This window comes from Crinia signifera, chromosome 9, assembly GCF_055691185.1.
Source record: "Crinia signifera chromosome 9, ASM5569118v1, whole genome shotgun sequence".
In the NCBI taxonomy this organism is placed as follows: domain Eukaryota; kingdom Metazoa; phylum Chordata; class Amphibia; order Anura; family Myobatrachidae; genus Crinia; species Crinia signifera.
In genome coordinates, this window is record NC_139225.1 from 169,100,196 (window position 1) to 169,114,360 (window position 14,165).

The 14,165-nt window shown below is 43.1% G+C and overlaps 1 protein-coding gene across 3 annotated transcripts in view; it reads right to left on the minus strand.

The window, feature by feature from the left end:
* Nucleotides 1-340: 340 nt before the first annotated feature.
* SURF1 (SURF1 cytochrome c oxidase assembly factor) overlaps nucleotides 341-14,165 on the minus strand; it is a 155,608-nt gene continuing 141,783 nt past the window's right edge. Inside the window, exon 9 of one of the 3 annotated variants that reach the window (XM_083160436.1) lies at nucleotides 341-1,479. In XM_083160436.1, coding sequence (XP_083016562.1) covers nucleotides 1,416-1,479 — 64 coding nt within the window. In that variant the 3' untranslated portion in view covers nucleotides 341-1,415. The remainder of the gene's footprint in view (nucleotides 1,480-14,165) is intronic. The other 2 variants (XM_083160438.1, XM_083160435.1) reach the window with 2 other exon arrangements.

A 14,165-nucleotide genomic window follows, 5' to 3' on the forward strand; every position in this document is an offset into this window, starting at 1 on the left:
GTTTCATGTGCCCTCTACTTGATGCCCATGAGGCCTATTCATCACCCTTCAAACACACTTCATCCTTAGCTCTCCCAGTTAAGTGCCTTTCCCTTTTGTGTTGTGTCTTGTCTCACACCCCCCCCCCCCTCATTGATCATCTGTTCCTTAAGATAATTATTCATGTATTCCACTATTTCTTATGACTGTGTACTCTGTTAAAACTGGTATATGTTGTGTGGTAATACCTTTTATAAATAATATGGTGTTAGAAATAAGACGGGTTTATATCAAACCTCTTTTATTCGTGTTGACATATATATATATATATGATATGGAGGATGTCATTTTGTACATTGGAAACAAATTATTTGTCTCTGTATCATTTGTAATATGGCCCTTGGCCAGGCTATTGTTGTAACATTTGTAAAACCAATAAAAAAATCTTGAAATAAAAAATCATGCCAGACTAACTTAATTAGCTTCTATGAAGAAGTCAGTAGGGGGGTGGACTTGGGGAACTCGGTTGATAAAATATTGAAAAATAGGCTGCCAATGCAGTAACTTGAAGATGTTGCCCACCTGGGCATAAATAAAAAATGACAGTTGGAGTCCAGCCTGTGTGGATGTAGAGAGGCTGAACAAACACTGCAAAATGGACCTAATTTGTATTTGCATGTTTTCTCAGTTTAACGATCACATGTCACATGCGTCTGATATGTACGCTCCAGTAACAATTAATTTGCAGAGTGATTGACAAGTAAGGACAGTTTGGGAGAGGCCATGGGGAGTCCTGTCATGCCCATTTTTGGGGCATGTCACTGTCTGCATCGGCAATCTTATACATATGAAAGATGGCTCCAGTGTCTCATTAAATGTGGGCATTCTGCGTGACCCTAGTGTTACTCAAAAGGATGTTTATCATAGGGGCTGGGAAAGCCGTTACATACATATGTGTACACACACACACACATATATATTTATCATTTGTACATGGGCAGACTAAATAGGTCAAGTGTTAATGAGATAGGATGTAGCAGAAACAAAGCTATTAACTAATATCACGGTCAGCACCTACTAGGATATATACAATGCAGCGGAGGAGAGTGTAAGGAGGGGGAGCTACATAATACATGACAAGGTGGTTCCTGCACCCTCAGCTCATCCCCATTAAGCAGTGTCTCCCAGATACATGAACAACATTTTTTGTTTTATTGTACCCTCCCCTTGCATTGGTTCATCATACATATGTACACATTGTTAGAAAATAAAATAGATACTTTATTTGCTTGAAAAGTTTATTTGCGATTTGTAAACGTAAAGTGTTTGTAACATTCTCCCCAATATACTTAGCAATCTGTCTGTAATATATCAAATGTTCTGTTCCATACATCCAATGTTATTGCCATCGTATTTATCACCAGCAGGGTTCAGAGCTAAGGAACTTTCCTGATGAATTTCTGGAACCACATCAATGAAGTACATGCGCACAGAGTATACCTGTATTGAGAGAATAGAATACGTCATATATTGTAGCAGTAACACAACATCTATAGAGGCAATCACCACCTAATTAAGCCACAGTTTAAGCGAGCCCCAGGGATCCAGAGACATATTTTCATGTAGTACTGTGAAATTTGATTATTTTATTTATTTATTAGAAGTTTCTTATATAGCGCACACATATTCTGCAGCGCTTTACAGAGTATAGTTGAACATTCACATCAGTCCCTGCCCCAGTGGAGCGTACACGCACACACAGACATTCTAGGGTTAATTGTTGGGAGCCAATTAGCCTACCAGTATATTTTTGGGTTGTGGGAGGAAACCGGAGTACCCGGAGGAAACCCACACAAGTACGGGGAGAATATACAAACTCCGCACAGTTAGATCCATGGTGGGAATCGAACCTATGACCTCAGTGCTGTGAGGCAGTAATGCTAACCATTACACCATCCGTACTGCCCCAAGATTATGCAACAGTATGGCCTAAGATGTTAATAACCAAGTCTATATAGGGCAATATAATAGTAGAGACCAACCTAGATAAATATCACTCTTATATCAGGGAGGAATCATATGTGTTGGTGGTAAAGCCAAGAGTCAGGAGGCAAGTAATTCCACATACAAAAGACGACAGACTTGGGGCACTTATTATTAAATATGAAACAGTTAAAATACAACTTTTATCCTTACACTTTAAAACAGGGCGGTGCTACCATTCGGCAGCTGCCTATGGGCATCAGCACTTGAAGGGTGGCACAGAGAGTGTGTGTTGGGGGGGTGAAGGCTCTGTGAGGCACGCACTCTCTGCTTACTCGGTGTACTTGCCTCCCTTGACCTCCACACAGGGAAGGTTAAACCTGCTAAAGGCTAAAATGAAGCCTGTTGGAGAGCAGATAGAACCAGATTAAGATCCATAGGTCCTACCAGTGGATGAAACAGTCAATTGAATATGCATGTGTCCTGCAAAAGGGTTTGAACCTCTGAAAAAGGGACAAATGCCGCCAAAATTAAATTGACAGGACCAAAGAGCCAAGATGAATGCAAATATATCAATTTTATTTTAGAGGAAATCAGCTTATGGATAATGCCTCTTGTAATACACGACTCCCAAAGTGGACTGTAGACACATTTAAGGCATAATGGTTTGTAAAAGTATGGACTGAGGACCAGGTTGCTGCTTGACAAATTTCCGTCACAGACGCTTTAGCCCTTCTAGCCCAAGATGTGGACACTGCCCAGGTTGAATGTTCCTTAATCACTGGAGGTGGAACTTTGCCTTCGTGTTTGTAGGTAAACTCAATCACCTCTCGAACCCATCGTGAAATGGTTTGTTTTGTTGGGACCAACCCTTTCCTTGGCCCTTCAGGAATAATGAAAAGATGATCTGTCTTTCTCCATTCATTGGTTCGGTCAATATATATGGAAACTGCTCCTACCAGGTCCAACATGTGAAAAGCTCTTTGTACTTCATCTATTGGATCAGGGAAGAACCTTGGTAAAGAGATCTCCTGATTAAGGTGGAACGTAGATATGACCTTAGGCATACAGTGGGTGAGTTCTCAAGACGACTCTATCAGGAAAGATTATCAGATAAGGTTCTTTTATCCAGAGAGACTGTATTTTGCTCACCCTCCTGGCTGATGTAATTGCCACTAGAAATAAGACTTTCCATGTGAGGAACTTAAAAGCAATGTCCTCCATTGGCTCAAACGGTTGTTTCATCAAAACTTTAAGTACTAAAGTCAAGTCCCACGGGGCAACCAAGGTTTTTAGTGGTGGGCGAATCCTCTTAATAGCTCTGCAGAATTTCTTCACCAGTTTCTCTTCTGCCAGTTGACTTAATTGTAGCAACAGCCAGGCCCAACTCGAATCCTTCATACAAGAATTGTAATACTTTCGCTGTAGGAATATTGAAGAAATCTTTTTCAAAACTTCCCCAAGATATGAATTTGTTCCATGTCTTGTAATACACCAACGATGAAACCTCTTTTCTTGCTTTCAAAAGCAGCTCTGTTACCTGACTAGATAGATTGTGGTGTCTCAATGTAGACCGCTCAATCTCCATACCTTTAGACAAAAGGATTTTGGATCTGGATGAAGCACAGGACCTTGTCTCAAAAGATCTGGTGTAACTGGCAATTCCCAGGGTTGTTGAATTGACAACCTCATCACATTTGTGAACCAGGCTCTTCTCGGCCAGAATGGCAGGACTACTAGGACCTCCACTTGATCCTGAGTATTTTGTTTATCATGGGAACTGGAGGAAATATGTAACCTAGAGTGAATTCCCACTTCACTGAGAATGTGTATATAGCTGAAGCCAGGGGATGAAAGAATTTCAAGTAGAATCTGTTCACCTTCCTATTGGTGTATGGAGACATCAGGTCTATCTCAGGTTCACCGAACCTGGCTACTATCATGTTGAACACCTCTGCAGATAGCTCCCATTCTCCTGGTAAAATCTGTTTCCGACTCAGAAAGTCCACAATGGTATTTTCTGGACCTGGAATATAGACAGCGGAGATTGATAGAAGATTTTTCACTGCCCAAGACATGATCTTCTCTGTCACTGTCAATATTGATAGACTTCTTGTTCCTCCCTGATGATTTATATAAGCAACGACAGTAACGTTGTCCGACATCACTCGTAGGTTGGAATTTCGAATTGTGCTCTTCAGACAACAGATCGCCTTCTATACAGCCTGTAATTCTCTTACGTTTGATGACTTTGAGCTCTCTTCTCGGGACCATGGGCCTTATTCTAGTTCACTCTTTCTGACAAAATCCTTCTTAGATGGACAAAACCATGTGCACTGCAGGTGGGGCAGATGTAATATGTACAGAGAGAGTTAGATTTGGGTGAGTTATTTTGTTTCTGTGCAAAGTAAATACTGGCTGCTTTATTTTTACACTGCAATATAGATCTTACTTTGAAGTAAAACTTCACCCAAATCTAATTCTCTCTGCACAAGTAACATCTGCCCCGCCTAGAGTGCACATGGTTTTGTCCATCTAAGAAGGATTTAGTCAGAAAGAGTGAACTAGAATAAGGCCCCATGTTCCTTGTACTGAACTGTTTCCTAGATGCGCACCCCAACCTTGTAGACTAGTGTCTGTTGTAAGCACTAGGAATTCTGGGTTTGCTAAACTGGAAAACCTGGTCTCTAATGCAGGGTACACACCAGGAGGACATGGGTCAGATCCTATTAATCTAGATCCAATTCCGACCGATTGGATGTAGATTGTATGTTGATTGGGCCCTTTTCTGTCCTGTTCCGATCCCCATTGCGCTGAACTTCTATCGACTTTCCTGACAGCAACAGGTCGTCCAAATAGGGCCAAACTTGTATCCCTTGCTTCCGCAGTTCTGCGATTAGTCACTAGGATTTTTGTAAACACTCTGGGAGATGTTTTGAGTCCAAACGGGAGACAGGTGAATTGACAATGGAGACCTTGAAGAAAGCATCTCAGGAACTTCCTGTCTTTGTGTCATATTGCGACATGGTAATAAGAGTCCTTTAAATCGATGGAAGCTAAGAAATCTCACAGTTTTATCCCTGTGAGAATAGAAGTGATTGTTTCCATCCGAAACCTTGTTCTTCTTATTGTAACACTGTAGGGGAATTTGGATGCCTTTTCCTGGGGTAGAAGGCAGCCAGCAGCAGCTGAGAAATCATACAAGTCCAGTCAGCAGAAAATAAAATAAACATCAAAAGAAAATACCTAGCCTGTCCGGCACTAACTAAACACAGGATGTTCCTAACTGTCACTAAACAAAAACACAAAGTTTCCCAGTCAACACTGGGTGGCTCACTTGTATAAGGCAGCTTCTGCAGTCTCCCCAGGCAGTCTGCACACACTGCTCAGTCTGGCAGTCTTTTCTCATCCCACTCACAGCTGCTTGCTGATTAGCCCTCTGTGAGGTCAAACACCTGTTTCTAAAAGGTGTAGGACAAGAACCTGGGACAAATATACCTGCCCTCAAACACTACTCCAGTGTTCTTGTCACATTATATACATGTTTAGTTCTCGCAAATCCAGAATGGTTCTGAAACCTCCCGTGCTTTTTCCACCAGAATTAGATTTGAATAAAACCCTTGACCCAACTGATCTTCTGGAACATGTTCCACTGCTCCTAGTAACTGTTGAATCTTCATGAAAAAGGGTCTGCTTCTCCACTATTTTCTCTGGAACACGGGACTTGATAATTCTGGTTCTCCATGGTCTTCTTAAAAACTTATCTGGTAACCTCTTTCTACAATGTTGATTGCCCAATTATCTGTAATTGATCTTTTCCAGACTCTTGAAAATTGAAGTAGACAGGCTCCTACTTCTATTGATGATCCACCGTCATAATCTTGAACCTCTTCTATATGATTACGGGGCGACCCGGATGATAACTCAGCCTCCTTATAAGACTGCCTGTTTGAAGTTGGTATGGGAAACCGATTTCTTTTATCCTGAGGTAATCAAACCGATTTACCTCCTGAAATCCTCTGGATCATTGAATCTAATTTTGATCCTAAGAGGAAATTCCCCTCAAATGGTAGGGTCGGCAACCTGTTCTTTGAGCTGGCGTCAGCACTCCAAGGTTTGAGCCAGAGTGCCTTCCTAGCTGTGACCCCCAGCTGCCATGGTCTTAGCTGAAAAGGACACAGTGTCAAGCAATGATTCACAGAGATACTCTATGGCCTTTTGTATTATCTGCAGACTTCTTGACAGATACTGTTTTGAGATTCTATCATTGATATCTGTGTGCAGGTCTGAAGACGTCTTAGTGCTCTAGATACTGAGGCAATAGCAACACTAGACTTAAGGGACAAAGCTGATGCTTGGTGTAATTTTCTAAGTGAATTTTCAATTTTTCTTTCCATCGAGTCCTTAAACGCTGCTCCATTCTCTAATGGGATTGTCGTTCTGGAAGTTAATTCCGCCACCGCCGCGTCAACTTTCGGGACCAGACACCATTTCAAGAAATCTTCATCCTTAAATGGATACATCTTATCCACTCTGGCCCAACCTCCCAACCTCTTATCAATGTTAGTCCATTTCTTGGTAATCATCTCTCGGACTACCTTATGAACTGGAAAGTTTCTACCTTTCCAGGATCTTTCTTCAAATAACGGATCTTCCACTTTATTAGAGACTTCTTGGTAATTTATAGATTTGTAAATATTTTTCAACATACTCTCCACTAAGTCAACATTAAATGTTCTAACATCTTCCTCCAATTCTCCTGTCTCAGCTGAATTCTCTTCCAAGGGATCTAATTCCTCAGAAGATCCTTCTCCTTCATAAGCCATTCCTGCTTGTTCACTAGATCTCTTAGGATGTTGGGACTGAAGGAATTTCTCTTTGAAAACAAAAGATTGTTTCATCCAATCCATCAATTTCTTAAGAATATCAGATTGGTCAGGTTTATCTGCCACTTCGTGCTGTGACTTTTCACAATCATCATGCAAAAGTTTTATCACAAGCCATGCAGGTACACGTTAAAAACTTCTTCTTAGCAGTCCTCTTCTTATGCACAGGAGACTGATAACACTATAGAAGAAAGAAAAGCCTAACTAGTATCATAAAAATAAATAATCTAATGCCCATAAAAACAAAGGGCTTACCTCAGAGGGGCATTGTCTGGCTGTTGGGAAGAAGGAACATCCATGCTGAACCAATTCTGCAATCCACTGCAATAATTCAAACATGTGCTCCCTTTTTAAAAGGGTAAATTAACCTCTTAGATATACTAGTAAACCACTTTGCCTTTGTACATACAGAAAACCCGGCAAGTGGAACTAAAGTGTTTTACCCGGTTTCCGGGGGACACTATTTCGCGATGCACTGCCTGTGCACTGCCGGCGGAAGTGAAGCTTAGGCGCACTTCCGCCCATCGCGTCTCGGTTCCCAGCAGCTTCAGCACACTGCTCCGGTTAGGATAACTGAGGAATGCCCGGACGGAGAAAAGACACACTCTGCCACCCGCCGGATCCATCAGCATCTCCCAGCACAGTAATGGGGGTATGAGCTCTATGCATCTTGAGCACATGCTGCTGGGTTTAAGCACAGCCTGCACAATGTATAGATGCCAATAGTGTAGGAGGCAGGTTTCTAAAAAGGCCACACTCATCCACACTCTTCTTCCTCCCGGGTTGCCACCTTAATCAGCTCTGCTGATACCGAGGTAACCCTGCTTGAAAATAAAACATAAAAGCCCTGCCTGTCCTATCTAGACGGAGACAGGAGAAAAAGACACAGGGAGAAGGGAGGAGCAAGTTATTATACCCAAGGTTGGCAGTCCCTGGAAAAAAAGTACGGTACTTATGTAGTATCTGGGCGTCCGATTTAGAAATCGGATCGGATCGCATCGCATCGCATGCGACCAAATCGTATGCGATGGTCAAGATTTTTCCATAGGATTCAATGTTAAAATGGTCTGAGTCCATTTTAACATAGAATTCAATGGGAAAAAGGGGTCCTTTTCCTTTCCCCACTATCCAAGTGGGCATGGAGTTGGATATAAACCTGTGGCGAGCGTAGCGAGCCACCGAGCCCGAAGCGTGGCGAGCGTAGCGAGCCCCGCGAGGGGACACAGAATACTTTTTAAAAAATATGCGTCCCCTCGCGGGGCTCGCTTCACTCGCCACGCTTCGGGCTCGGTGGCTCGCTGCGCTCGCCACGCTATATAAAATCAACTCTATGCCCTCTTGGATAGTGGGGAAATGAACAGGACCTTCTTAACATTGAATCCTATGCAAAATCGCATCGAATCGCATTGCATCTGATTGTATGCCTTAAGGTAAGGCATACAATCACAAAATCGGCAGCCCAGATACTACATAAGTACCAAAAGTACTGTCTAAACTAGTAGGAGGAGGGGAATATCCCACGGTCATGGCTGCCATGGGGATCGTAGAAGGAAAATCCTTTTTTTCATAGGCTAAGGTGGATACTGGGACTTGTGGGTATTCTCAGGCTAAAAGACCGGGCACCAAGGATTCCAACTTCTTTTAGGGAGTGCAGCCAGCAGCTCCTCCCACTTACCCCTTACTGTCCTCAGAGACCAGGTTTAACTTAACAAGCTGAGGAATAGGGATAGGAGAGAAGGAACCACACAATAGAAAAACAAAACACACAGACAGTCCAGAAGACTTAACAATCAAAGCAACTGAACTGCTCGATTGGAGGATTTTTTTTTTTTTTGTTTAAACGGTTTTTATTGAATTATCATAAGAAAATAAACTTTCCATTTACATTGCAAAGCTGTTTTACATTGCATATTTGAACAAATAAACTGTGTTGTAACGAATAAAGCACTGTAGTACAATCAATCTCAGTTTGTGCCTCACTTTTACTCTATACAATATTAGCCATATATTCTTTTCCAAAAGTTCTCGGCCATAGTTGTCTATAAGTCTGTTTAGAATAGCCGTGATATGGTATTTCTTCAATTACAACCTTGCAATAAAATATGGAATCAACCTATACTAAACATCCCTTTGACCCCTCCCCCCCCTTAAACTAAAACTGAACGGATCCCCCCACCCCCATCTTTTCCCACCCACCCTCCCCCCTCCCCTTTAGAGACTCGGTGCATCTTGATTATTAGATAATGATTTGAGTAGGTACTAGGATGTGCCCTCAAATAGTTTCATGATATGTTTCTGCGCATCTTCTCCCAGCGAGTTAATATACGTTCCCCATTTTGCATAAAAATTTTTGGCCCCTTCCTCCACCAATGGGAGAGTGGCTCTCCTATCGAAATAAAGCATTTGTAACAGGGCTGCCTTTACATCTTGCAAAAAGGGAGGAGTGGCCACAGTCCAATTCCTTAATATAACTTTTTTTGCTACTGTCACCATTATAGTCAGGAATGGGTACAGCTCTGTCTTTCGTCCATGTATATTCCAGTTGGAGAAATTTGCGCAGAGCATTGCCAGTGGATCTTTTGTTAGTTTTAAACCACATACTGTATTTATATAAGCCATGACCTTGTCCCAGAATTTTCTAATTTTCCCACACATGGTGGAAAAATGTGGCGTTGGATCCCTTGCATTTGAGACAAATTCCCAGCTCTCCAGGCACAAAGTGTTTTCTCTGGGCCTGAGAAATGTATGCCCTATGAATGGTTTTTATATGAACCTCTTGCAGCATGGCCGAGTGTAGTACCTTCAGTGTTTTTTCCATGTGTTTACATAACATTTCCTCCGAGGTTATCCCCGGAATGTCGGCCTGCCACCTGGGCACCATAGCCTTCCAAACCACTTCTGGTGTGGCTGGCAGGATGTCTCCATAGATGTATCTAATTCGAAAAGGTCCAGTGGTACTCAACGCAAAGACCTGTTTCATCACGTCTTGTTGCTCAACAGCCCACATGGGACCTCCCTTTGATTGAATGAAATGTCTGACCTGCAGGAACATGAAAAAGTCCCTGTTGGGCAACGAGTATTTGGTCGACAGATCACTAAATGAAAGGAGATGTCCCCCGGGATCGAACACATCTTTAACTGCCATTATTCCGTTCTTTCGCCATCTGTCATAGCCTATCTCTGTCAAGCCCGGGGTGAAACCTGGGTTTCCCCAGAATGTGTCATATTTAGTATTCTGGTGATTTCGGCCTAGTCATTTGTTAATGTATAGCCATGCGGAGTATGTGTCTTTGAAGAGTATGTTATTTCGGACCTTTTGGGGTAATTTGGCCCGTGGGACATGTAACAATCCTGCTAGGGAGAACGGCGCTACCATGTTTTCCTCCAGTAATTTATGTGTATATGCATTCGTCCCCATCATCCAGTCTAAAATATATCGCATAAACACTGCCTGGTTGAAGGCTAAGACATTTGGTATCCCTAACCCTCCATCTATCCTTTTGAGATATACTTTATGTCTGGCAATCCGCGCCTTTTTACCTTGCCATAAGAATTCAAAGAAGGCCTTATTTATTTTTTGTACTCTGTTTCTAGATAGTTTTAACGGCAGCATCTGCATACAGTAAGACAGCTTTGGGAATGCTATTGCTTGTAATACCGTGGCCCTTCCCAGCAATGAGAGTGGTAGTGACTTCCATATTTTCAACAGCCTCTCTATTTCTGCAATGATGGGGAAATAATTTGAGTGGTATAAATCGCTAATCTTACCCGGGATATTTATGCCCAGGTATTTGATGGCTTTAGTGTTCAGCTTAAACGGGACTGTAGTGTGAGTGGGGGCCTCAGCAACCTGGGGTCCCAGTACTTGTAGGATTTCTGATTTGTGAAAGTTAATTTTATATCCCGCAAATGATCCAAATTTAGTAATAATTCCCCTGATAGCCGGCAAGGACTTAGTTAGATTTGTCACAAATAGTAACATGTCGTCCGCAAAGAGACTGATCTTCAATTCTACTGATCCCATCTTAATACCCGTGAAGTGCTAACTTGTTCTTAGTGCTACCGCCAATGGCTCCAGAGCCAGCGCGAACAGCAATGGGGACAGTGGGCACCCCTGCCTCGTCCCCTTTTGAATAAGGAAGGGCGAGGATATGAAACAGTTACACGCTACCTGGGTATAAGGCAAAGTGTATAGGGACATTATGACATTAATGAAGGCTAACGGGAACCCGAATCTCCCCAGTGTTTCGTATAGGTGGTCCCAGGTGACCAGGTCAAACGCCTTTTCAGCGTCCATAGAAATTACGACCTGGTCCCCCGAGCCGCCCCCCTCCCCCAATCTCTGCACCACCGCCAACAGTTTGCGTACATTCACCACCGAGTGGCGGCCGTGTATAAATCCGGTCTGGTCCTCAGAGATGACTGTAGGCAAAATGTATTTAATTCTCTCGGAAATTATTTTAGTTAACAATTTATAGTCGGTGTTAAGGAGCGAGATAGGTCTCGGGAGCACCTTAACCACCGCAGAGTTAAAGTATAGTGGTAGCTGTTGTCCCTTAAGTATCGTGTTAAAAACTGTGGCTAGGGTCTCACTTAGTTTTGGTTTTAAGATTTTGTAAAATTCTCCAGAATAGCCATCTGGTCCTGGGGCCTTGAGGGGTTTCAGCTTGGCTATGGCCTGCTCAACCTCCTCCCCCAATATAGGAGCCAAAATGCGATCAGCTGCCTCCTTGGAAATTTGGGGCAGCTTGATGTCATTCCAGAACTTCTCCTTCTCCTCTTGATCAATCTCTCCCTGTGAGTATAGTTTGGAATAGAATTTTCTAAGTGTCTCTAGGATGTCTGTCCCCTTAGTTTTTATAAGTGTTGGGGGTCTAGCACCTCTCATCAGGTTGGATAGTAAACGCCCATTTTTATTCCCATGCCTGTAAAACTGAAAATTAGTATTGTTCATGTGTTTTAGCGTTTGAGACTCTAGCAGTGCATCAAACTGGGTCTTTGCCTGAGAATATTCTTTTTTATGTTCCAGAGTTGGAGAGGAGCTATATGCAGCATATGTGTTAGTTAAATATTCTTGGGCTTTAACTATATCTGCCGATCTCTCTTTGCGGTACTTATTTACAAAGGATATAATCTCCCCCCTCAGTACTGCTTTGGCTGCCTGCCACTTAAGTAATGGGTCAGAATTATGTTCCTCATTATTAAGTTGATACTCCATCCACTTGGCCTCCAGGGCGTCTCTAAATGTTTTTGAGGACGCCAAGTATGAGGGGAACCTCCATTGGCGGTGTCTCCCAACATCCAAGGCCGTCTCTATGATTATCCATATCATGGAATGGTCCGAAACGCAAAACGGCTCCATTCCTGCCTCGAGCAGTCGGCCACAGAGGCCCGTGGACAGGAGTATGTAATCGATACGCGACAAAGTCCCATGTGCCGCCGAGAGACACGAATATTCCCTATGCGTGGGATGTAGCAGCCTCCAGCTATCTGCCAGCTGGAGCTGTGCTGAAAGCTCTCCTATACCCAGTGGCGGTTTTATGGGTTTGCGTTTGGGCTGGGAGGATTTATCGAGTGTTGGTTGGGCTACCATATTGAAGTCTCCCCCTAATATTAATCGTGAGTCAGCATAGGGGTATAGCTTTGAAAGTAAACTGGTAAAGAATTTTCTGGAATAGGTATTGGGCGCGTAAATATTACATATAATGAATTGTTCTCCCTGAATCAACATTTCTGTTATTACAAAACATCCCTCTGGGTCCTTAACTATTTTAGTGACTGCTACTCCTAATGTTTTCCTTGACAATATAGCCACCCCCCTAGCCTTTGAGTTATAAGAGGCATACGCCTCAACTTTAAATCCCATGATCCCTAGCTTGTCATGTTCACTATCAGTAAGGTGAGTCTCCTGAAGTAGTATTATATCTGCCTTCTGAGGTATAACAGGAGTTTCTTTCGCTTTATCGGGGAGTTTATGCCCCCCACATTCCACGAGCACAGCCTAATATTAGACATTTAACATTACTAGTAAGATAATAACTGACCATTGATGCATCAAGTCCCGAGTCCCTCCCCTTCCCCAAACCTGTACCCTCCCCTCCCAACAATGATATGCAGTAAATTCCCTCCCCCCTCCCTTTACAGGAAAGGATTCCCTTGAGAGTGTGGTCACTCTCATGTCACACAATGTACAAAATGCAACTTCTAGCAGCAAAGATCAGGCTTCAAACAATTAGCCCTCCCCCACTAACACAATTCTATTGGCAGTTTACCAAACTTCCGTTTACCTCTACGCACCTGGTTTAGCGAGATCCAACCAATCTCCCAGACTGCGTAGTCGGGTCGGCACCCCTAATAGTAACAGTTAACTTTTAACAATTTGAACCACATCCCCCATATCCTATGAGTATCCCTTAAAATGCATATAGCATAACTGGCATTACACATAAGTATGTATAAGAGGTTAAGTTATGTGAGCAATCAATTGCAGTAACCATTCCCGTGAATAATCTCCGTCATAAGTATACTTATCAGTCATTTTGCAGAGCGTCTTTGGGACAATAATCAGTCGCCGCCCGTCGGGCCTGCAGGGCCACGTGGCGAGGCGGCGTCCGCATTTTCCATTCTAAGATATGCTCTTGCATCTGCCGCTGTAGAAAAGTCCTTAAATGAGTCTCCTTCAAACACCCTAAGGTGGGCAGGGTAAAGCAGAGCAAACTTTCTCTTGTCTGTAATCAATCTGGAACAAATACTAATAAACTCCTTGCGCGCTCTGGTCACCTCAGCTGAATAGTCTTGAAAAAGGTGCAGTTTGTGGCCCTCCCACTGTAATGACTTCTGCTTGCGCGATGCTGTCCACATGGTCTCCTTGTGTAAATAATTCAAACATTTGAATATGGTTACTCGTGGTCTAACATTCACCCCTTCTTTTTCGGGTCCCAGTCTATGGGCTCTCTCAATCACCATGTCTGCGCAGTCCTGTTCCACTCCCAGCAGGGCCGGTAGGGTATTGCGGATGAAATGATGTAGAGCCGGTCCCCTGACTGTCTCTGGGAGACCCACCAATCTTAGATTTGATCTCCTTGATCTATTTTCAAGGTCGTCGACCTTATTGGTTAGTGTATACACAGATTTCTGTAGAGCATTATTGTGGGCTTTCAGCTCTTGGACATCGTGGAACGTTGCCCCTATCTGTGCTTCGTTATGTGAGACTCTCTGTGCAAGCTGTGACATGTGCCCCTTTAAGTCAGCAAAACTTTGGTTAAATGCCTCTGCCTGTTCTCTGAACATAGGGGTAATGGTGGCTTTAATTGCCCG